This window comes from Chiloscyllium plagiosum, unplaced genomic scaffold, assembly GCF_037043375.1.
Source record: "Chiloscyllium plagiosum isolate Xiang-an unplaced genomic scaffold, Cpla_swu_hap1 HiC_scaffold_35, whole genome shotgun sequence".
Taxonomy (NCBI): domain Eukaryota; kingdom Metazoa; phylum Chordata; class Chondrichthyes; order Orectolobiformes; family Hemiscylliidae; genus Chiloscyllium; species Chiloscyllium plagiosum.
In genome coordinates this window covers 60,356,528-60,381,791 of record NW_028270173.1, presented here as the reverse complement: position 1 = coordinate 60,381,791, position 25,264 = coordinate 60,356,528, and the positions used below count along the sequence as shown (strand labels likewise).

Sequence of the window (25,264 nt, the reverse complement as noted above, 5' to 3'; positions counted from 1 at the left end):
GTCGAGTTTCGTCCCGAGCAGCGCCGTGACGCGGGACTCCGTGCTCTACGGTCTGTTCCCCGGGACGCACACCGAGATGAACATCAACTGTGCCTGGAGCATCATCAACTCGGTGAAGGACGCTCTCTGGGCAGTCTGAAACCTGTTGATCTTCCAGCTGAAGGAGTTGACCCCGACTGAGTGTTGCAGACTGGCACATTCCAAGGTATAGGACTACGTGTTGAGGGACGCGCTGAAGCTTGGGGCAGCTGCCGCCAAGGCACAGCGGGGAAAGACCACTGTGTAACATCTGCCTGCCTAAGAATAACAGGGGGCCCGCGCAGTCATTTGGGCTCTGCTGACGCCTCAGCTAAATATATGGACATATGATGGATAAATGTACAGACCTGTGTATAAAAATGATAAATTCTGATCTCTGTATGTAAATATTTACATATGTATGGCATGACCAACTGTCCAGACCATCAAATTATTTTATGAATAAAGTATATTTTTTAAATAAAAAAAATGAATAGGGTGAGTATAAAGCAGCTGTTCCCTTCAGCTGAAAAGCCAACAAGGGGGCGTAATTTTAAAATGAAAGGCAAGAGGTATAGAGTAGATTTGAGAAAGCCCTGCTTCATCCAGGGAGTATAGGGGTGTAGAATGCAGCACCAGGGAGGGTAGCTGAAACAGGAAACCAAACAATGCCTAAAAGGACCTTGGATGAGCACTTGAAGTGTCATAACATTCAAGGCTGGGCCTAGTGTGGGAAAGTGGAAATGTTGCCAATAGGGTATTTTTGGTGGTTCAGATTTGATGGGCTGAAGGGACTCTCCTGTATAGTTCTGCAATAGGTAAGATGATTTTAAAAAAACACTTCAGTTTAAAGTACAGTTGGAATGAGTCAAAGTAACAAGACATTTATAACTGACTCAAGATCTTTCCCATAACATCAAATAAATCTTAGAAAAGCGTAAGGTGAACTTATCACACTTATTATTTTTGAGGACTGATGGGTTTAGGGAACTCAGGCTCAACAATTAAAAGTAGGGCCTTGGTAGTATTGCAGAACAGAGAGACCTAGGGGTGCAGGTACATAATTCTTTTGAAGTTTGCATCACATATCAACAGGGTGCTTAAGAATGCCTTTAGCAAGCTTCCTTTCATTGCTCAGACCTTTGAGTATCGGAATTGGGACATTGTGTTGAGATTGTACAGGACGTTGGTGAAACCTTTTTGGAAGACTGTATCCAGTTTTGTTCACCCTCTTATAGGAAGTATAACATTAAACTGGAGAGGGTTCAGAAGAGATTTGCCAGGATGCTGCTGGGAATGGAGAGTTTGAGTTATAAAGAGAGGCTGGATAGGCTGAGACATTATTAGAGGTTATAAAATCAGGAGGGGTATGGATAAGTTGAATGACAGGTGTCTTTTCACTCTGGTGGGGGATTTCAAGAATGAGAGCATATTTTTAAGGTGAGAAGAGAAATATTTTAAAAATACATAAAGGCCTTTTTTTTACACAGCGTGGTTCATGTGTGGAATGAACTTCCAGAGGAAGTGACGGAGATAAATACAGTTACAACATTTAAAAGACATTTGGATAAGTACCTTAAGAAATGTTTGGAGGGATATAGGCCAAGCAAAGGAGATGGGACTAGTTTAATTTGGGATCGTTATGGCATGGACTGGTTGGATTGAAACATCTGTTTCTGTGCTGTATGACTTTGACCATGACTCTATGAATTGTAAGAGGGAATTTCACACAGCCTTGTGATAGGAATTTTTATCTTCAGCAGTTTGTATTCCCTGTCCATAATTTTTTCTATCCATAATGTTTTGGTCTTTTGTCTGCCTTATTTGTGAATAAATGTGTTCATATTTGGTTACTTTAAAGGTGTATCGTTTGTGATAAGCCCTATAAGGCTCATGGGGAATCACTAATTAATCTATTCATGGAGCTCTTTGTGTATGAGTTCTCTTTGTAACAAGCTGGAACTCAACTGAACCCTTCATAAAATAGGCACAGGGATAGGTCTGCAGAATGTGTTTGTCCTGGACTGGGATTAGCCTTTGTATCCCACAAGTAGTGCCTCTATTTTAGTGTTCAACAATAAACAATGTTCCTTTCCAGTCGGGCTTCCTGCTTAACATTGGTGACAAGAGTAGAGTTTCAGACAGCCTTGCCTTTCAACATCTGGTAAGACCGTAACTGGGAAATATTGGAAATGCCGTTTTTGGGGAAACAGGCAGCTTCCAATGTCATGGAAGAGCATACTTATGATATGACCCTCAACCAGACCTGGAAAGTAAAGGAATGGGGTCATGGGTAAAACAATGCAGGAGGCCTTACCATCACAGGAGCGAGGAAGAATCCTCAGATTTGGGAGGGAAGAAATGTGATAACCCCCCCCAAGGCCCATGGAGAATCACTCATTAATCTCCTCATGGATCACAATGAGTACGAGTTACCTAGGCAACAAGCAACGGCCTGCGTCATCACCTGAGTAACATCTCTGAAATAGACCCAGGACTAAATTGTCTGTCCCAGACAAGGACTAGCCAATGTATGCCATGAGTAGAGTCTCTACTTTGATGTTCAAGAATAAACAATGTTCCTTTCCAATTGAATTATCACAATTTAAGTCATACAATCATAGATCAGTAACTTCTTTACTCTGTTCTTTGTTAAGCATGTTACAATAATTCCTGTTAATGATAAAACCTGCTGTGAATTGCAGAGTCAGTCAGACAAACTGGTAAATGGTGTGTGATGATGATGCTCCTTTAACAAGATTATGTCGTCCTTGGTTTCTTTTTCAGAGGGTTCGTAAATACAGAGTCTCCAGGAGGTCTAGGCTTGAAGGGCTTTAAGGTCAATTTGATTATAGCTAACAGATACTGCCTCAGAAAAGGCTTTCAAGTTAAAAAAAACACTGGTACAATGAAAGGGGACTGGCCAGTTGTCCCAACTCAGCTCTTCTCTGGTTTTGTTTTGTTTTAGCAATCTGGCTGTTTACTGAAAGCAGTGAGTTGTGAAGTTGCTGGATCCAAAGAAGAAGGTCCATGCTGATCCTCCCTCTCTCTGACATCTCTCCTGTAAGCACCTGTGTTGGATTTTTCCTTTTTTTTGCAAAGGGGTGTTTATGGGGATTGTTGCAAGTATTTGGAACAGCATCATTAAGTTGGGATAATCTGTTGGGTTTTTGGATAGGTTATTCTGTTTTCTGTTTGTGTTTCATCTGGTAATCTTGCAAATAAGTTCTGTTTCGTTTAAAACAAGGTGGTTGGGCCAGTTGCATTACTCCTGGAATATCCATTTTACACCTGCTTAAAACAACCAGCAAAGTTAGGGACCGGGCTACTTTCTTGAAATGTTTTGAGGTGTCTGGCCTGGTCCAGAGCAGGTGATATCATTGAGATGCTATACATTTTGGAATGAGTTGTGGAACAGTGAGGCATGATCACTGTTCTTATCAGTGAAATCATGACAATACTCAGGATAATCATTCTCCAGACAGGAGAGTACAAACATTCCCCACGGTATTGGTCAAACACTCACCACCTGAAGAGGATCTGTCTATGATTCACATCACCATCGAAAGCAGAGTCTGATTCCACTCCTGAGAGCTGGCTCATTTTACTAACACTCACATCAGGGGTAATTCTCTGAATACTACCGACAGAGGTTTTTTTAAGATCCCTATGCTTTTGTCTGGCTCCCAAATCCAATGGTCAGAAATAACAGCGAACTTTAAGAACTCTTCAATAGAAAGGATTTTGTTAAACTTGAGAGAGTGCAGAAAAGATTTACAAGGATATTGCCAGGTTGGAGGGTTTGAGTTACAGAGAGAAACTGAATATGCAAGGGTTTTGTTTCCCTTGGGGCATCAGAAGCTGAGGGGTGACCTTAGAGAGGTTTATAAAATCATGAGGGGGATGGATAGGGTAAATAGACAAGATCTTTTTCCTCGGGTGGGGGAATCCAAAACTAGAGGGCAAAAGTTTAAAGTGAAAGGGAAAAGATTTAAAAAGGACGAGGGGTAATTTGTTCATGCAGGGGGTGATGTTTGTATGGAAGGAGGTGCGAAAGGAAGTGGTTGAGTTGGGTACAATTACAACATTTAAAAGGCATCTGAATGGGTATATGAAAAGAAAGTGTTTAGAGGAATATGGACCAAATGCTGGCAATGGAAGTTAGTCAGACTGGGATGTCAGGTCAGCATGGATGGATGTGGACTGATAGGTCTACTATTCAATAACAAATGATCATAGTACCATAGAAGCTTACACTGCGGAAGCATGCCATTCAATCCATCAAGTCTGCACCAACAGTCCAAAGAGCATCCCAACCAGACCACTCCCCCACCCCCCTCCCCATAATCCTGCATTGCCCATGGCTAATCCATCTAACTTGCGCATCAGTAGACACAACAGGCAATTTTAACATGGCCACTCCACCTCCTGAGGGAGGAAACCCACACAGACACATGGAAAACATGCAAACTCCACACATCAGTTCTCTGAGGCCGGATTCGAACCTGGGTCATCGGTGCTATGAGGCAATAGTGCTAACTACTGAGCCACTGCAGAACAGTGTTTTCTAATTCCCAACTCTCTGCTTTTTGGTCCTCTGTTCACCACAATGCTTCTGCAGCTGTCAGTCTAGTTTAGTCACTCCCTCATATTAACCTTCCATAGTCGACCAAAGAAACCATAGTTTCTTTCTTATTGGTCGATCTCCCTGCCTGTCAAGACCAAGAAGTGAAGATTTGAGTATATTTTGTGCACAACTGGTTTATCCATCCATCACCTGCTCTGACTGATCCACACCAAACGTCAGTGGTCCTGCATCCCTCTGTCAAAACCACTCATTATTCCAGGACCATCCTGAAAAGATAACTCAACCTCTACTCCCCAAAATTGACTTAGTTATGTTGCAGCTGTACACCGCTCTTTATATTGTTTAGACCCAATATAAAGAACTGTGTTCAGTTCTGGGAAGCGTACCTTAGGAAGGATATATTGGCCTTGCAAGCAGCATAGTGTGGATTCACCAGAATGTTCCTGGGGCTAAAAGGGTTAAATTATGAAGACAGGTTGCACAGACTGAGCTTGTATTTCCTTTAATGTAACACATTCAGGGATGGTCTATTTGAAGTGATTAAGATGAGGAAAGGTTGAACAAGCTGGGCTTGTATTCACGGGTTTTTACACGAGTAAGAGATGACTCGATTGTGTAAAAAAAATTCTGTTAAATTTGGACTGTGGATGTAAAAAGATCATGAAACCAAGATACTACAAGAGAAGACTACAGTTTTCAAAAATCAAGGAACAGAGCAAGACTGATCAGGGTGATGTCAACAAGCAGTTCTTCAAGGGGACTCAAAATCTGGAACTCTCTCCAATAGAAAAATCTGTTGAGGCTGAGTGTCAACTGAAAATTTCAATTCTGAGCTTTATAGGTTTATTGTTAAGCAAGGGATTCAATGGTTACTAAGTCAAGGCTAGTAGAAAGAGTTAAGATATGGATAGCCATGATCTGATTGAATGGTCTAACAGGCTCGAGAGATGACTCGTTCCGATGTTCCTTAAATCACTTTCAATTGCTCATTTCAAAAAACAAATGGTGAAAGTCAAAGGACAAAAACAAAGAACTGTGGATGCTGGAAATCTGAAACAGAAATTGCTGGAGAACTTCAGCAGGTCTGCAGTATCTGTGGAGAGAAAGCAGTCAATGTTTCCAGTGACCCTTCTTTAAAATTGGTCAGTATCATCCTCTTCAAACTCCAACTGAACTTCTGACCCAATACCATATCCTATCATATAGATCCCTACTCCCCCCTCCTATATCCAATACACCCATCCCATATTAGTCCATCTCTTGTTTAAATCCTCTTCCAGGCCATTGCTGCTTCTGGACTCGACTAGACCATTCTAATGCCCTCCAAGCTCCACCCTCCATAAACATCAGCTCAGCTAAGACTCTAAACTCTCTATCCTAAGACTCTAAACTCACACACCTATCATCCCTGTGTTCACTGAACTACACTGGCTCCCAGTGCCCCAATTTAAAATTCTAACGCTCCAATACAAATTGCTCCATTGCCTCAGCCTTTCTTATCTCTACCACTAGTAAATAGATCTCCGTCCGAGATCCATACATCCTTCCAATTCTGGTCCATACCACACCCACCCTATCTGCTTCACTTCATCGTTGACTTCTTTGGCTGGCCCAAGGATGACTTCCATTCAGGGTCACGAATGTCTGCTATGTGTCCTCGTGTGACTGATTAACTGATCCTCGACCTTCAGATGTTAGGGCATATGGGCAGGGCCTCCCGCAGTGTAGACATTGAACAGCAGCATGTATTTCTCTACTTCTCTGCCTCATTAAGGTGTGGGGACTCAGATCATGATGAAATTTGACAGTCAAGTTGCCACCATTCTGAACGATTGACAGCCAGCTTTTCTCAGTCATTGAGGTCAATGCTGCCATCTTTCAAATGGTGCCTTTGCATCATTTTCTCTCTCCTACCTGGAACAATGGGCACTTGAGAAAACAGGGAGTGGTCGGAATAGCATTTTACAGCCATCCAGACACAACGGCCAGAACATCGAAATTGATTTTGTAGTAGTTTTACCTGAATGTTCGTAGACCTGCCTTTGAGAAGGAAACCAGAGTTTGAATCCAGAGGAAGCTGCAGTGACATTGATAATGGAATTTTCCGTGTGCTGTTACGTGCCACTGATACACAGTCCAGGTCTTGCTGTCGGTCAGGAATGTGGCGACATCAATTGTTTTGTACACTTATCGAGTTTTTTTTTCCTTTCAACAGTCTTTCTAAGTTTGTAAATTCTTTCAGCGGAGATGAATGTTGCTGTCCCTAGCCGCTGTAAAGAGAATGGAGATGAGCTTCCTACCTCATCCTCTGCAGTGTAAGCTGCTGCAGTCCAAACCATACTGCTGCAATTTGTAGGCTGAATGGAGATAGCTGATCTTATGTTGGATCTCATCAATGGATGCCTTTTCAGACAGGTGGCTTTAGAGTCAAAAAGTGTGGTGCTGGAAAAGCACAGCTGGTCAGGCAGCATCCGAGGAGCAGGAACGTTTCGAGCACGAGTTTCATGAAACATCGGTTCTCCTGCTCCTCGGATGCTGCCTGACCGGCTGTGCTTTTCCAGCATCACACTTTTCAACTCCGAGCTCCAGCATCTGCAGTCCTCACTTTCTCCTAGTGGCTGCAGAGGTCTGGGAAGTGCTCAACATATTCTAGAGTTTCAGATTCAACATATACGGGGAGGTGGAATATCTGCCTGACCAGGTGAGAGTCGATAGGAGCTTTGTTTTGACAGCATTAAAGAACAGGCAAAGTATCTTGTATAGAGACTTGAAAAGATTGAGATTGGATTACAAATCTGTTGCAGAGTAAGCAGCAACACTGCAGCCATCCGCTAGTGTATGTTGCTTGATTTGATTTTTGAATGTAGAAGATCAATATAAATGAGTCTCCCATCGAGAGGGTGTTTAATCGAGAGCATTTGATCTTTGATGAGGTGAACAGTCACGGTCAGGTAGATTGTAAATAGAATAGGCATGGTCACACAGCCTTGCTTGACACCTGGATTTGGAAAGTTTCTGTTTCAGATCTCTCACTCAAAGACAGTTACAGTCATATCATCAAGAAACAACTAAATGATTGGGATGGAGCTCCTTGGGGCACAATCCACAAAACTTTGCAATTTACTGAGTTAAATACTTTGGTCTCATCAGTAAATGTGACGAAGAATTCTGGGATGTATTTGCTAACATAGACCACGTTGGAGGTTCCTCTGGAAGTTCCAAAGCCAACTCAAATGATATACCTGTGATATTTGAGCCACACGGGAGACTAATGGCTGCTGGGACATTTATTGACTTGCCAGAACGAACATTTTGAACAGCTCATCAACCATGAATCCACAGGGGCAGCTGATATCCTCTAGTCTATCCCCTCATGTCCTCTGGTAAAATCCATGGGTGAGTCACCATCAATAAGAGTGCTGCAACAAGCAAACAGATGACAAACAACAAAATCGGCAGCCCCCATGGTATTCCAGTTGAGGTTTACAAAGTTGGTCAATATTCACAGAAGGTGTGATCCCATTCACTCATGGTCCAGCTTTAGAGGAGGAATTTCCCCAAACCCAACATCAAGGATATGGTAACTGTAATAATTACCATGAAGGGAGATAAATCATGTTGTGGACTCTATTCAGCTATTTACCTCTTGTCCACAGCAGGAAATGTACTGACACACATTCTCCTAAATCACCCACTTCCTATGACTGAGGACATCCTCCCAGAGACACAGTGATATTTGTGCATAGGTTGGAGCTTCTATACATATTGATGTCCTCATTTAGTGATGTTTGATGATCAGGTCAAACATTAAAATCGCTTTCTTAAAACAATTGGTGAAACTGATGGTGAGAGAGGTTTGACACAGACCCTGCTGAGACAGTGCTTTGGAATGACAGCTACCCCTTTTTGTGTGCAGTGGAGGGTAAATAACCGACAGCTGTCAGTGCAACAGAAGCAGGTGACCCAAATCCAAGTCCTTGTGGTGACATCGGTATCTGGTGAGAGAGGAGGTAGTGAAACAATCCTGGAAGTATTTGTTACCAGTGTAGGTTTGGTGCTGTTTTAGGAGGCCCAACAACCTTGTGAAGGTTTTATTCCAGAACTCTCATTGATACGGTATTCTCTCCTTGGAATGCATTGCTGGATCAGGATGCTACACTGTGTGAAAACCTAGTCATGCATCTCAGATCTGAATGGTTTCTCACTCTGCTTTATGCTTCAGGAAATCAAAGAAGTGGGTGAAAGCCTTGTCAGAAACAGTTCACTTGAAGTGTCTTTGGAAACCCTCTGATGTCCTGACAGGTTTGAAGATAGTACAGTTCCTTTAATGCTAACCTCACAGTTAGCAGGTTACTTCCCAGTGTGGATCTTCTGATGGACCAGGAGCTTCGAGGACCTTGGGAATGATTTATCACACATCTCGCAGGTAAATGGTCTCTGCTCTGCATGAATACATTCGTGTGTGCGGAGGTTCGATGACTGCGAGAATGATTTTTCACATATCTCACATATGAATGGTTTCTCCCCTGTGTGAATACGTTGGTGTGTGCGAAGTGTGGATGAAGTTGAGAATGATTTTTTGCATACCTCGCATGTGAATGGTTTCTCCCCTGTGTGAATCCGCTGGTGTTTGCGAAGGTTTGATGAGTCTGAGAATAATTTGTCGCATACCTCACATGTGAATGGTTTCTCCCCCGTGTGTACACGTTGATGTGCACGGAGAGTGGATGAATCTGAGAATGATTTATCACACACTTCGCAGGGGAATGGTTTCTCCCCTGTGTGAATGCGTTGGTGTGCACGGAGATTAGATGAGTGTAAGAATGATTTATCACACACCTCACACGTGAACGGTTTCTCTCCTGTGTGAACCCTTCGGTGTATGCGAAGGGTCAACGAGTGAGAGAATGACTTGTCACATGCCTTACACATGAATGGCTTTTCTCCAGTGTGAATACGTCGGTGTTTGCGGAGGGTGGATGAGTGTGAGAATGATTTGTCACACACTTCACATGTAAATGGTTTCTCCCCTGTATGAATGCGTTGGTGTGCACGGAGTTTTGATGACTCTGAGAATGATTTGTCACATTCCTCACACGTGAATGGTTTCTCCCCTGTGTGAGTGCGTTGGTGTGTGTGGAGATTCCCCAATTGCGAGAATGATTTGCCACAAACCTCACATGTGAATATTTTCTCCCCTGTGCGAATACGTCGATCAGTCATAAGCATTGACAACTGAGTAAAGATTTGGTTTTTCACTCATGAACACGTTTCCCTTGCACAAAGCTGCCCTTGTGTTAACAGTGAAACTTGTGTTAAGACGTCTTATCAGCTGTTGAGCTCTCCTCAGACATGAGCGGCCTCCAATCTGTAAGAATGAGTCAGTTGTTGATGAGGCTCGATGGATGATTGAATTGTCACTACACTTGAAGCCACACACTTCCTCCTAGCTTCACCCTGACTGATCACCCACAGCCAAATCTTCAGAAAGGTTGGTTCTGTTGGAAAGTTCCACACCACTGACCAGTTTCAGATCTGATGATGTGTCAAAGCTCCCCTGACCCGACTGATTTCCAGATGATGGTTTCACTGCCCAAACTTCTCTGTGTTGAGCAATACTGTGAAGGGACTGGATGTCTTCCCACACTTGTGCAATTGTTTCTGGGGGATGATCAGAGGCAGTATCTATCCTGTCTTTATTCTCTGGTGTAGTGCAGTGCAATCCTTCTGAAAAACAGGAAAAGACACCATGATTTCCACCAACTCCCTCTCTTCCTTTTCTTAAGGGTCTGACTCCTCAGTGTAAGACTGTTCCACAGTGAATACCAATCTGCATTCAAATACAAATCCTTTCTTTCCCTCACTTGACTGTCACACACTGTTTCTAGCAGATATACTGGATAGTGACCAGGAGCAGACAATGTGGCTTCTCTCGCTCCTCCCCCTAGTCCCTCCCTCATCTCAGGCAACATGAAGCAAATTGTAAAGAAAAAAACGGTGAAATTAAGTCCAGTTGCTCTGATAAAGACCAATTTTACATTCTTTTGTATGAAACACAATTGGGAGAAGTGATAATTCAATCTAGAATTTTCCATTTCTCCCCTTAGATTAACAATTCAGAGTTTAACAACCATCCTGTCTGCATCCTGACTGGCATATTCATTCACCACACTTGTGCTCTAACCTATAGTTGCTTAGAGTCTGACAACATCATACTTTTAAAATTTTTCATCTTTGATTTTACATCTGTCCGTTGTGACTCCTCCCTATCTCCAATTTCCTCCAACATCACAACCCTCCTAGATCTCTATACTTCTCCAATTCTAGCCTCATATGCTTCTCCCATTTTGACTGCGACACCATTGGTAGCAATGCCTTTGGCTGCCAAGACCCCAACCTTTCGAATTCTCTCACCGACCCTCTCCATCTCACCTTCCTCCTTTAACACTCTCCTACAACACACCTCATTGTTAAGCATATCTCTGCAAATACCTCATGTAACCGGTGTCAGTGTTTGGTTGATAACTGAATTGTGGACAATTGTCAATGCGATTTTATGGAATTCGCCCTGACATTATCTTGAAGTTTAGTTTGAGTGATCTCAGGGATGGGAGCTGCTTGCTCAGGAATGATGTCAATTTGTTTTTGACAAATGCCTTTCTTCTTGATCACTTCTGCTTTGTTGTATTGCAGGGGTTCATCATGAGCTAATTTTTTTCTCAAAGATGTACAGCCAGACTGTCAAGCCAGAAACTCAGCAAATGTTCTGGGGACCAAAATTCAAATCCTGCCATGGCAGAAGTTGGAAACTGAATTCAATAAAAATCTGGAATTAACAGTCTAATAATGAATTGTGAAACCATTGTTGATTGTTGGGAATAACCCATCTGGTTCACTAATATCCTTTAGGAAAGGAAATCTGTCATTCTTATCTGCTCTGGCCTACATGTGACTTCAGATCCACAGCAATGTGGTTGACTTCTAACTATCTTCTGGGCAATTAGGGATGGGCAACAAATGCTGGCCAAGCCAGAAACACCCACATCCCATGAGTGAATTTTAAACAAAAAAAACCAGTGCAGAGAAAGATCAGGGAGGGAGTCTGCATCCTAAAGGGGCACCTTCCAGTGCTCCTTGACACACTGAGCTCAAAGCCATATGCAGCCATCTCTACCCTGCTCTGTGAGGTTTTAACCCTTCAAGGTTATAACCCTATCTCTTCACAGCGAGTCTGCCCCTCACTGGGAGACTGCTTCAGGTGGTAAACCGGGAGTGGAATCATGCTGCTCCAAATGAATACATATTCACTTCCCAAAATTTTAGACAAAAATCAACATACTTGAATTTGTATTGCACCCAAGGTGCTCTGCAGGAATGTTAACTATATTTGGAAACTTGCTGAAAATGTGTTGCTGGAAAAGCGCAGCAGGTCAGGCAGCATCCAAGGAGCAGGAGAATCGACGTTTCGGGCATGAGCCCTTCTTCAGGAATGAAGAAGGGCTCATTCCCGAAACGTCGATTCTCCTGCTCCTTGGATTCTGCCTGACCTACTGCGCTTTTCCAGCAACACATTTTCAGCTCTGATCTCCAGCATCTGCAGTCCTCACTTTCTCCTCGTATATTTGGAAACTTGTTATGTATACATTAACTGCTACATTACTGAAATAAATACACTTCAAAACTATTCACTTTCTTTAAATCTGGTTGTTGTCAAAGGAATCTTTGTTTTTGTTCCTGAATAAGTTCGGGAGATAGGATGCTAGGAGGTCTTGGAGAAATTTGAAAAGACAGGAAATATCCAGTGAACTGAGCATTCACAGTCCACAGAATAAAAATGGTGTGAGACTTTTCAAAGTTTATACCTTGGCTCCTGACTGTATCAACACGAAGAGTTTTGTTGTATGCATTGAACATTTTTCATATCATGTCTTCCCTGACTTTATTGTGTGCACTGAGAGACAGCAAGTTGTTAGGTTGTAAATTATTCCATTAATCAAATGCTTTTAAGCTTAATTTTTAAATTAATTAATTCTGTTGATGTTGAATTCCAGTAATTGGATATAATGCATCCATTCTTAAACGCTGGAGTCTGAAATTTGAAAAAAAAGGGTGTTAGGAACTGCAATAGTTTGAGTACTTCAGTTTATCAATATGAGTGAGCTCTGTGAATTGCTTACTTTTTAAAAAAAATTAAGCTTCTTTAAATATATGGAATGAACTGCCAGCGGAAGTGGTTGAGGCGGGTACATCAAGAATATTTAAAAGGTATTTGGACAAATACATGGATAGGAAAACATGAGAAGGATATGGACCAAGTGGGGGTCCATATGTGGTTAAATGGGATTAGTGTGGACAGGCATTTTGGTCGGCATGGACCAGTTTGGGCCAAAGGGCCTGTCTCCGTGCTGTAGGACTATAACCAGCTCCCAACACACAGAACTCAACAACAGGAAATCAGTAAGAATCCTCAGACCCCTGCATCTCCAGATAATGACATCTCACCTTCTCATATTCAGGAATGAGCCATCAACAAAACTCAGCCTGGAAATCAGAGGGAAATGCTTCCAATAAACACACTCAATATCCAACACACAGCTCCAGTCAAACAGTTCAGCACAAAGCACCGAGTAAACAGTTCTCTCAGCTGGATCTTCTCAAACAGCATAAGGGATATTTCCACCCCTGACTGCCCACAGGATAGTCAGACTGCCTGAAGATTGGTGTGGATATTATGGGATACAATTTGTATAAAAGCTGCTCCTTCACTCACCATCTCCTCACTTGGTTTTCAGTCCCTATAGGAAGTGAACCAGCTCTGGAAGAGGAAGAGGAGACAATGGGCAGAGTGGGTGGGCTCTCTGATTGACGTCTCTCACAGTCAATCCAAATATTTCTAATTTGGAGATGCCGGTGTTGCTTCCAATTAAACCTGTTGGACTATAACCTGGTGTTGTGTGATTTTTAACCGAATATTTCTGGAGCAACATGAATTTCCGGAAACTTGGGAAACTGACCGGGGAAATGGAGGTGACTTTGAGCAGCAGATCAGGTGGGTATTTAAACTTGTCATTGTCCCATCTGAATAAAACCTCACTTATTGCAGCTGCTGTCTCAGTTCCTCTGGCAAACGTTTGACAGAGATTTGTAGGGCGGGAAGAACATTCTTCATCCTCGGAGGCTTTCAGACTGACAGCATCACTGTGGGATGTGAATGTGTTTGACAGCAGATCAGAAGAGGAAGACCACAGCAGCCAAGGCAGTGAAGTGAGAAGCACTTAATACGCTCTACATACGCTCCTGACTCTCAAAGTGCATCCTTTGTATAATAAAGTCATAGAGATGTATAGCACAAAAAAAAACAGACCCTTCGGTCCAACTCTTCCACACGCACCAGATATCTTAAATTAATGTACCCCCATTTGCCAGCACTTGGTCCATATCCCTCTGAACCATTGTTGTACCAGCCTCCACCACTTCCTCTGGCAGCTCATTTCATAGATGTGTCATGCTTTGTACGAAAAATTTGCTCCATAAATCCCATTTAAATCTTTCCTTTCTCACCTTAAACCTATGCCAAATACTTTTAGACTGCCCTACCCTTGGCTATTCATCCCATCCATGCCCCTCATGATTTTATAAACTTCTGTCAGATCACCCCTCAGCCTCCAACGCTCCAGTGAAAATAGCCCCAGCCTATTCAGCTTCTCCCTGTCACTGAAACCGTCCAATCCTGGCAACATCCTTGTAAAATCTTTTCTGAACTCTTTCAAGTTTAACCACAGCATTCCTATTGCAGAGAGACCACAATCAAATGCAGTATTTCAAAAGTTGCCTAACCACTATCCTGTACAGTTGCAACATAACCTCCCAACTCCAACACTCAATGTACTGACCAAAGGTAAGCGTACCAAATGCCTTCTCCACCATCCTGTCCACTTTCAAAATACTGTGGACCTGCACCTCAAGGTCTTTTTGTTCGACCACACTCCCCAGGATCTTAACATTGAGTGAATAAGTCCTGCCCTGCTTTGCTCTATCAAAAAGCAGCACCTCACATTTATCTAAATTATGCTTAATCTGCAACTCCTCAGCCCATCTGATCAAGGCCCCATTGTACTCTGCGGTAATCTTTTTCATGGTCCACTATACCACCAATTTCAATATCATCAAGTATTTAATACAATGACAGTTACATGGAAGCGAAGCTATTTAAGTGTGATGTGTGTGATCAAGCATTCATATTGTTATCAATACTTGTGAATCATGAACACATTCACACTAGGGAGAAACTATTCAAGTATGAAATGTGTAACAGGAGCTTCACAGAATCATCAAACCTGATCAGACATTAGTCAAAGATGTGATGCTGAAAAAGCACAGCCAGTCAGGCCGCATCCGAGGAGCAGAAGAATCAATGTTTCAGCCATAAGCCCTTCATCAGGAAGCCAGTCTCTGTGGCTCAATTGATTAGCACGTTCAGGTGTTAACCAAAAAGCTGATCAAGCACTCGCCCATTCACACCAGGGAAACGAACATTCACATGTGATGTATAAAACAAATCCTTCTCCAGCTCATTGAAGTTCTTCTGTATCAGAGGACCATTTAAATGTGTGAGACAAGACTCTCACACTCCCTACAACACTCAGGAATTACCAAATTATTCACACTGTGGAGAAACCATTCACCTCTCAGGTAATTTCACATAGTCAGCATATCTCTTGACACATACAGAGGAAAGGAAAAAGTCTGTGATGGAGTTGGTGTGGGGTTGGGAACTCAGCAGAAGATTGAAGAGGATGACACTGACCAGTTGTTATTGGAAATAAGAGGGGAGAGAGCAATTGAGAGGAACTTAAGGAATATAGAAACTGGAGTAATCTCTTGAGCCTGTTACACCATTCATTAACTTTTCAAGGACTCTATTGGTTTTCGGGAGAAGTTGTGGCTTATCTTTTCTCTTCAGGATAGCCCTGGAGTAATGTCCAGTTTGACAGAGAAAAGCAAATGCACTCATGCTTAATGTGACCCAGTTCATGTTACACCCTCGAAAATTCATTTCATGTTTTGACTCATGTACAAATGATTTGTCATTCTAACTGATCTAAAGTTTGGTGCAGTGATTATGGTGTTGTTATTTGTTCTGTTTCATCAGTTTTCTGTAGATTTGTAACTCACAATGAATTCAATTTTCAGCTTAGCCCCAACTTCCTGATTTATCAGAACGCTGTGTTCCTGAGCACTCAGGAACCCACAGAAATACTCAGGATCCCACAGTAAGGGTCAGGTGTACAGTATATTGGTCAATGTCACCGTGGGATGGGATACTTTATGTCTTCCGCAGTTTCCTTCCACTCGGAGTGGTGTATGAGACAACTACGGCCTGTGCTTGTGGCCAAGAACAGGTCACCAGCCAGTCACCAGTGCATACAGGACAACATCAAGAATGACCAGTAAGGAGATTCTCTCACTCTCAATACTTACTGTAGGTGTATTAGAAGGATTTACAGGTTGATCCTAAATTGTTTAACGAAACTATGAACATAATCCGTGGCTGTCAAGTCCTGAGCTGGAACTTGAATCTGGAGCTCTGACTCAAAGGACCTTACCAGCTGTACCACACAACCTCCTACTTTCTGCATAATTTCCTGTTAACAGGAAGCATATTGCCCAAAAAAAAACCCCAAAACCTCCATTCATATTTCATCTTTCACAACTTCATGGCATCTAAAAACACTTTACAGTGACTTAAGTGTTTTTTGAAGTGCATTGAAACACTGATTAGGCCAGAGTTATTAGAAGGGCATGCCAACTGCTAACGAATTGTAAAGTTGTCTTCGCAATTAATCAAAAAAATAGAAAGCTGAAGTAGTGATATGTTCTTTTTTTTCCCCCTGAGGTCCTTACATTCTTGATGCAACTGCAACCTGCCAACTTTTGTGAACAAGCAAAATTTATTAAGCCCAGTATAGTACAAGCTTTGGAGAAACCCTGAACACTCTTCACCATGCTTGCAAGGTGTGTCCAGGGAAGCTCCCTGAATAAAGGACACAGTCCTTCCTTTATACAAAATATTTACATCACAATAATACCCACGAGACAACCCCCAGCCTTCCCCTCATAGTCACATGCCCCTCAAGACCAATGCATTGACCACATCACCACCGGAAACAATGTAATGCAAATCATTCCTTAATGGTCAAATCTGTTGCAAAGGGTGTTTTTGTAACTATGAGGGAGTAGTCAAATTCCAACTGCAATGTTCTTACTGATTTCTGAATAGGGGATGAAAATGTAAATAGTTCAGAATAGCAAGGAATTGGCCATGTAAATGGCTCTGGATAATAGGAGATGATAATGTAATTTCTTACAATCTGTCTGCTAGGCATCTCACCCTAGCCTCAGGACATCCAATTTCCTGTAGGTCAGCAGAGCAAGCTAACTCCTTAATATCACATTCCATCCTTTTATCATTCCATGATAACCACCTAGATGGCATTACCACCTTCTTTATCGGAATCTTACTGCCAATACTTAAGCAAGTTATTGAAACACAACATGCAATGATTATAACAACAAAAATTATTAGTCCATGCAGTATTTCGAAGCTGCAGGAAAAAGTTCTGAAATCCACAGTCCTGAGTGACAACTCCACCCCCTCCAAGTCCAATAGAAACGAGCCAGTTATCCAAAATCTTCTTCAGTAAAGTCCAACCTGAAAACAAAGCACATCACTCCATGGAGAAATCGGAATTCTTGGATAAGGGCAGTTAAAAACTTTACAAAACTGACGAGACTGCCATCCTTGCAGTAGTGCTTCAGATGGAGGATACCAGCGGATCGGAGTGTGAAGTGCAGCAGCTGCAACTGCAGGGTAGGTGAATGCAGCATTCTTTGCTGCTTCTGCTCTTGCTTTGCTCTCAAATGTAACAAAATCAACTGTCTCTTTTGATGTTAGTTTGATCAGTGAACCTTCATATTCCATAGATGATAGAGAGGTAAAGCTCACATGGTTTAATGTCCATAGGAAGGCCATTGACAAAACACATACAGACCTCCTTTTCCCTGTTGTTAGCTTCTTCACTTTTTGTGCTCATGACTGGGGAGCTGATTGAATCAGTTAGAACAAATTGTTGAGGGGTGGGCGGTGGTCCGAAGTCATGCTTTATCTGTGAATGGAGAAATTCTAGAGATGAAAGTATCTTTGCATTTCCTCTTTCATTCATTCCTTGCCAAGGTGGGCATCAGCATGTATCACTAAATTGTGTCTGCCTATTTCAACATTCTCAGTTGTCTTGAAGTCTGCTACTCTGTTCACTGTTTATGACATTATCAAGTTTTGTACATACCATAAGCTTCTAAATTGTACTGCCAAAACAATTCAGTCATTTATAAACAACAATCAATAATCCTAAAATCAAACCCTCAGGGAACCCCATTGAGGTAATTCAAAAATTATTTTCCTTTGGCAAATTAATACTTGGCTAATGTGAAAGCTGTCAGGAAAAGTATTTCAAAAATCTGGAACAGCAAGAAAAATAACAAAATGTTTCCTGTGCTTTAACCATTGAAGAGGCAGTTTCAGTTCAGATTTAAATCTCAAATATTCATGGTAAACAAATGCAGAGTATATTTTAATATGTTCTCTAAATGAAACTTCCCAAATAAGACAGTCAGAATTACAGAGGTTACAGACCAGGAACTGTATGACTTTGGTAGAGATCAACATTCTTGAATTTGCAATATGAAGGGGGGCAATGAAGTTTTAACAATAATTGACAGAACTGAAACAGCTCAGCCTCAAGTTCTAATATTCTCTAAAATCTTAAAAACATCAAAATTAAAATGCACTCGTCTTTTTGTGAACACTCTGCATTAAAAACACAGCAGCAAAGATATTATAATACAATACTCTCTTCTGGCTAAAGCATGACAACTGAATTTTTTTTTGAAACAGACATTGTAGATTTTAAAACAAATCAGGGGCTCAAGGTCCTCAATCAATCAATTTGTTTTAAGGTTACAAGTTTGATCATTTTAAAAAGGACATAATGTTGTACAATTTCAAAGTAAAAACAAAATCTGCCCTATTAAATAGCCCACAAAACACACTGAATTGAGATCCTGATTCAAACAGTAATTTGAAAGGGTATTCTGAACCAGTATTTTAACAAACCAAAATATTTGGGGCGGCACGGTGGCTCAGTGGTCAGCCCTGCTGCCTCACAGCGCCAGGGACCCAGGTTCAACTCCCGCCTCAGGCAACTGTCTGTGTGGAGTTTGCACATTCTCCCTGTGTCTGTGTGGGTTTCCTCCCACAGTCCAAAGATGGGCAGGTTAGGTGAACTGGCCATGCTAAATTGCCCATAGTGTTAGGTGCAGGGATAAATGTAGGGAAATGGGTTTGGGTGGGTTGCTGTTCGGAGGGTTGGTGTGGATTTGTTGGGCCGAACGGCCTGTTTCCACATTGAATCTATTCTAACACTTTCAGTATGGCATAATTTACATTGAAACTTCCTTTGTCGAGTATTAGTACAACCTTAATGTCAGGTACCTCTCGGTTTTTTTTTCGCATCCTCTCGATGAAATTACACTTATAAAAAATAAGAAAACTGTCTCAGCGGACCAAACGGTGCTGCAGTCCATGCTACTCCTTTCCCCAGAGGAAAGGCTCACCGAGTTGAGCCCTCAGCCCAGAAACAGAGTCCCACAGCAAACACCCAGACAAAGCCTCCCCAGCAGTCAATGTACTTCACTGCCGGGATCCAAGCGGACCAGCTCCGCTTTCTCCCCCTTTTCCCGGTGATGCCATGTTGTCCTAAAAGTACTTCTAAGGGGTGGTGTGGGCAATCAAGTGATAACATTAAGTACCACCAAACTTTGTTTAGATGTTTTTCTTTGAAGTTCCTGATTTCTAACTTATTTAATGCTCCAGAGCTTCAAACCTCACCACTAGAGGATTTTAACCCCCTTTAACTGAGGGGACTTTAACTCCCTTTTTCCCAGTAATGCATGATTCCAAAAGCAAGCTCGTCAGCGTGCAAGTGCATAAGTTACCTCAGAGATTCCGTCACTACAGAGTCCTAGGGGGATGAGGGGTCGACTAAGTGGTAGATCCAGGAGAGAAATCAAGGTAAATCTTATCTCGTGGGCGCAAGTCACTCAGGAGAGACAGAACACCAACTTGCGGACCGTTTCGGAGAACACATATCTGGGACACATGCACTGAACATCCCACTGCCCCATGGTTGAACACTTCAACTCCCCCTCCCACTCCAAAGACATGCAAGTCCTGGGCTTCCTCCGCTGCCAGATTCCAGCCACTCGATGCCTGGAAGAAGAATGCCTCACCTTCTGCTTTGGGACCCAGCAACCACACGGGATTAGTGTTATTCACCAGCTTCCTCACCTCCCCTCCCCCACCTTATCCCAGATCCAACCCTCCAACTCAGCACTGCCTTCTTGAACTGTCCTACCTGTCCACTTCTTTCCAACTATTTGTTCCACCCTTTGCTCTGACCTATCACCATTACCTCCCACTTCCATCTACCTATTGCATTTCCAGCTACCTATCCCCCAGCCCCCCCCCCCCCCCCCCCCCCACCCCACCCCCACCCCCACTTATCTCTCAACTGCCTTGGGTCTCGACCACATTTCTGATGAAGAGCTTATGCTCGAAACGTTGAATCTCCTACTCCTCGGTTGCTGCCTGACTGGCTGTGCTTTTCCAGCACCACACTTTCTGACTCTTCCTCTAAGGGACCAACATTCATTTTGGCTACTCTCTTCCTTTTCATATGCTAACAGAAGGCTTTGCCCTCAGTTTTTGCTTTTTGTGTAAGTTTTCTTTGCTCTTCTCATTTCATTTTTCACACCCCTCCAAGCCACTCACCATCCTGACTTGGAAATATATCGCCGTTTCTTCTCTGTCGCTGGGTCAATATCCTGGAATTCTCTCCCTAATGGCATAGTGGGTCAACCCACAGCAGGTGGACTGCAGCAGAATAAGGCAGCTCACCAGCACCTTTTCAGGTGCAACTAGGGACTGGCAATAAATACTGGCCAGCCCACATTCCACAAAATGAATAAGTTTTTAAAAATTACATTTTTAGGAACACATTGTTATTAAACTTGTCATGCTATGTTCTCCCTTTCATCGAGGATCCTTTACAATGTCATTAATTTACCCCACCTCATTAAACAATACGAAATCCAAAATAGCTGGCCCCCTGGTTCTCCAACATAATGCTCCAAAAAATAAATCTCCAATACACGCTATGAATTCACCCAATAGGCTACCCTTGCCAATTTGATTAATCTAGACTACATGCATATTAAAATCATTTACGATGATTGTTGTACGTTTCCCACAAGTCTTCAGTATTTCCTGGTTTATACTGTGTCCTTTTGTGAAACTACTGTTCATGGATCTGTAGACTACTCCCACCAGGGACTTATTTGTTCCTAGACTGATCCTATGGCTTGATCTCCGGTATTAAAATAATTTCTCAGTACAGCATTAATCTCTTCCTTTACTAACAAACGTATACCACCTCCTTTTCCTTTCTCTCTATCGCTCCCTTGGATCTTCAACCACCAGTTCTGGTCTCCCTACAACTACGTTTCAGGAATTGTCACCAAATCATACCCATTTGTCTCACTTTGCACTGTGAATTCATTAATTTTATTCAGATTTCCAAGGTCTTTAGGTTTTGGCCTATTATTAATGATTATTTGGTGCAATATGATGTTTGCACAGTCTGTTCAATGTTCCTCCGAAATTGCAGGCACCAAGGCTCAGTGCACAGCGATCGGTGTCAGCACACCAATCACAGGATGGACCTCCAGCCTTCCATTTTCTGGAAACAATCAGCCTCATCACTAACCTGCACTCCTAATTTTTAAATCTTCCATACAACTGAACCCTCTTCTCAATATTTAGCTTATAGAACTAGTTATGTGATTCACCAGGTCTCCATGCCTAACATGATTCAAGTGGAGGCCATCCCAACAGAACAGCTCTCTCCTTGTCCAGTCGTGGAGCCAAGGTCCATGAATTCAAATCCATTTATCCTGCACCAAACTTTGAATTACACATTTACCTCATTCATCTTATTGACCTTGTGCCATAGAGCTCTTGGCTCAGGTAGCCATCCAGAAATTATTACCTTTGCAGTTCTGCTTTGTAATTTAGCAATTGGATGCTCATATTTTGTCAGCAGAACCTTTTTCACCATTCCACCAGCCCCTGATTGGTTCCCTCCTCTGTGGATCCACTTAATTTATCCCACAATCCACCTGATGGTACTGACCCTAGCTGATTGTACACCAGAGGGACTATGTACATTTGTCTTTTCTCCCTTTGCTTAAATGATTCCTTGTACTACTGTGCTATGGTCAGATTGCTCATCCTCCCAACAGACCCCTCACTCATCTAGACAGAGTGCAAGAAACTCCAACCTGTTGGACAAGGATAAAGGACTGACTCTCCTTAAGTGCTACCTCCTGGAAATTTCTACTTGCCTCATGCATAGTCACACCCTGAACCAATGACCAAATTGGGGCAATTAATCAACAGATGTGACATCCTCCTGAAACACAATGTCCAGATGTATCTCCCCCTCTCTGATTCATTGCAGTGTCCGAAACCCAGACTCCAGCTCAACAATTCTGATTTGATTTCCACCAAGCAATCAATACTTGCTAGATATGATCATTATGAACCACAATTGGGTTCACCCGCTCCTACATGTTGCAACTACAACTCATTTTATTTCACTGAATTGGATTTCAATTTGTTTCTTAATTTACTACAGATCTTTAGTTTCCAATCTGGATTTTTTTTCTGCTTTGCTTCAATCTGAAAGCTAGTCCAGAGTAGGTAGCAGATAGAAATACTCACCTTCCAATCACTTTCATTGATGTCCCCATGGCATGCTCGCTCAGTGCATATCCCAGCTCTCAGACCTTAACTCTGTCCGAGCCCCCACTGATCCATGCAAGGAGTTTGGAAAACAACATCTACCATCACATCACTGAAATCTCACCTTTTACCGAACACTCAAGTTCCACACCCTTATAGTTTGCACTCTATGATCAAATGGGATTACATTCAGGAACCTGACTCGTCAAGTATTACTATCCGCTGGGGTCAGTACCATCAGGTGGATCGTGGGGTAAATTAAGTGGATCCACGCAGGAGAAAACCAATCAGGGGCCGGTTCCGATTCTGGCATTTCCAAACCGCAAACGGGAGGTTTTTGCCTTTCTTTCAAGAGAAAAAGTCTAAAGATTCCGGGTACAGTCTCTGTAGAGATCCAGAATCGTTTTGGGAAAGTCATTCAAAACTCTGTTTCCTGTCATGTAATGCGCAGAGAGTCCTTCTCCCCAATGCCCGACGAGGCGCGAACCATCGATTCCAGCACCGCCCCATGTGACAGCTGCTCGAGCTCGCGCGCTCTCAGGTTTGAACTCCCGGACGTTTGGCGCCAACCGCCGCTGCGTGGCTGAGAACTACAATTCCCGTCAGGTACCGCAGGATGGCTCTCCATTCTGATCTGCTGTCCCTCACTACGCAGGCGTGGGTCCCATATGCAGCATGGGTAATGTAGTTCGGAGCGGGATTGTGAGCGGTTTGGATGAATTGAGCTGAGTCCCAGTGGGGGTTTTAAACAACCTCAGTGAAGGGGGAGCTTTCTGGGCTTGGGGCTGTAATTCAGTCATGTTTGAGGGGATGGCATGTCCCTCCCTCCATCAAACACAGGAAGGTACCTCCAGAGAAAATCTCTCCAACATTTTCTCACCAGATGTGAGTTTTTGCTCCAATGTCCGAGATATTTCTGGAGATGTTGGGTTCTCACAAGATTTTGGGACAGATCTGATAAAGTTTGACCTCTATTAGAGATATTAATATCTCAATATAAAACATTTTGACACTAATTACAGGAATATTTTTGTGAGGACAGAGTTGAAATATGTATTATTTTGTGTGAAACCTGCTCTAATGGTCACTGTGATGTGGACGTTGTGGGCACAGCTTTTAGAAACAAAGTCTGGCGCTGGAAAAGCACAGCAGGTCAGGCAGCATCCCAGGAGCAGGAGAAACCACGTTTCGGGCATATTCCCTTCATCAGGAATGACACTTCACCTGACGAAAGAGTAGCACTTCCAAAGCTCCTGATTTTAAATAAACCTGGTGTGGTGTGACTTCTCTCTCTGTGGAGAGTGCAGTCTATTACAGAGCTCATGGCGAACTATTGTCGTGTATTATTCAGATTCTGTTATTTTCAATGTTGGTAAATTATTTTTGCCTTCTGTTTTTAGGCTAATTTCTCAGGGTCCTGTATGATCGTCACACCTGGGCTCCTCGAATGGTGAGTCTGCTATTAACCAAATCGAAAATAATTGCTCAAAATATCAATGAGTGTGTAGTGTCTATTAATCACTCCTCCAGATCGGGCACCTCATTATAGGGCTGTGAACTGACGTTATTGGCAGAGCTGTTCTTTACTGCAAATAAATCATACACTCATCCTGTGGATAACATCAAGTCAGTTCTATAGGCCACTCTGTCTCCTAGAGTACAATAACCACAGGTCATCCCAGCCGCTCCCATTCTCAATGTGTACCAAAAGGTTAACCATATGATCTTCACAAATTCCCACCATCGCCTTTCCCCTGATTCATTCTCTAACATTTCCCCTTTGGAGTGATGATTTCCTCTGAACTGATTTCCTGAACACACACACAAGTCAAGTCAGTGATTTCTTTTGACCCTCCGCCTCGTCCACGAGAATGTGTTCAAACTGATGTCACATGAACATGCTCTCTCACACTCACATGCCCTTGCACGTAAGTCTATGTGGTGAATCTGCTTTTGCAAAATTATAATTGCAGACACATTCTACCTTGTTCAAAAAGTGCACAATCTGCAGGCAGTCAATCCATGTAGATTAAATTAGATTCCCTACAGTGTGGAAACAGGCCATCTGGCCCACCAAATCCACACCGACCCTCCGAAGAGTGACCCACCCAGACCCATTCCCCTACCCTATATTTACCCCAGACTAATGCACCTAACACTATGGGCAATTTAGCATGGCCAATTCACCAGGCCTGCACATCTTTGGATTATGGGAGGAAACCGGAGCACTGAGAGGAAACCAACACAGACGCCGGAAGAATGTACAAACTCCACACAGACCGTTGCCCGAGGGTGGAATCGAACCCGGCTCCGAGGCAGCACTGCAAACCACAGAGCCACTGTGCAGCCCACACTGTAATATTTTATAAATTCCTACTTTGGAAATAGAACCAGTCTGGCTCAAGATTGGGATACAGACTCTAACCACACACCTTTAATGAATTTTCTGAGCTGAGATGCCACCTTTTTTAATGAAACCTTAAGTTACCTTGAGAGTATGACTGGAAAGAGATTCTGGGATTTACATATTAGTGAATCGAAGCCTATAAGACTTTCTAAAAGATGAAAGACTTAACAGCGATCTAGGTTTCTTCAATAAATCGTTTCGGTTGCATGACACTGACACTGAAATCTTTAACCATAAATTTTGTCTTATGGTCCTGCTCCACAAACACCTGATGAAGGAGCAGCGCTCCGAAAGCTAGTACTTTTAAATAAACCTGTTGTTTTATAACCTG

The 25,264-nt window shown here is 42.7% G+C and overlaps 2 protein-coding genes and 2 long non-coding RNA genes across 4 annotated transcripts in view; 2 read left to right on the top strand and 2 right to left on the bottom strand.

The window, feature by feature from the left end:
• The window catches only part of LOC122541202 (uncharacterized), a 35,499-nt gene extending 28,744 nt beyond the window's left edge, over positions 1-6,755 (bottom strand). The window contains 1 exon segment of the mRNA XM_087978804.1: positions 6,627-6,755. The gene's annotated coding sequence lies outside the window, so the exon portion shown is untranslated.
• Positions 742-12,023, top strand: LOC148141027 (uncharacterized). Its single transcript, XR_015752933.1, has 3 exons — positions 742-3,081; positions 8,829-9,032; positions 11,300-12,023. It is a non-coding gene; the product is annotated as an uncharacterized LOC148141027 (long non-coding RNA).
• LOC148141026 (uncharacterized) lies at positions 8,957-13,362 on the bottom strand. Its single transcript, XM_087978768.1, has 3 exons — positions 13,109-13,362; positions 12,469-12,695; positions 8,957-10,333 (listed from the first exon to the last, which is right to left on the bottom strand). The coding sequence occupies exon 3, from the start codon at positions 9,833-9,835 to the stop codon at positions 8,957-8,959; it is 879 nt and encodes a 292-aa protein (XP_087834894.1). The 5' UTR covers positions 9,836-10,333; positions 12,469-12,695; positions 13,109-13,362.
• Positions 13,363-23,316: 9,954 nt separating this feature from the next.
• LOC148141025 (uncharacterized) lies at positions 23,317-25,152 on the top strand. Its single transcript, XR_015752940.1, has 3 exons — positions 23,317-23,411; positions 23,927-23,976; positions 24,057-25,152. It is a non-coding gene; the product is annotated as an uncharacterized LOC148141025 (long non-coding RNA).
• Positions 25,153-25,264: the final 112 nt, after the last annotated feature.

Coding starts and splice junctions, on each gene's coding strand:
- LOC148141026 (XM_087978768.1), bottom strand. CDS start 9,835: ATGCTTATGACTGATCGACGTATTCGCACAGGGGAGAAAATATTCACA.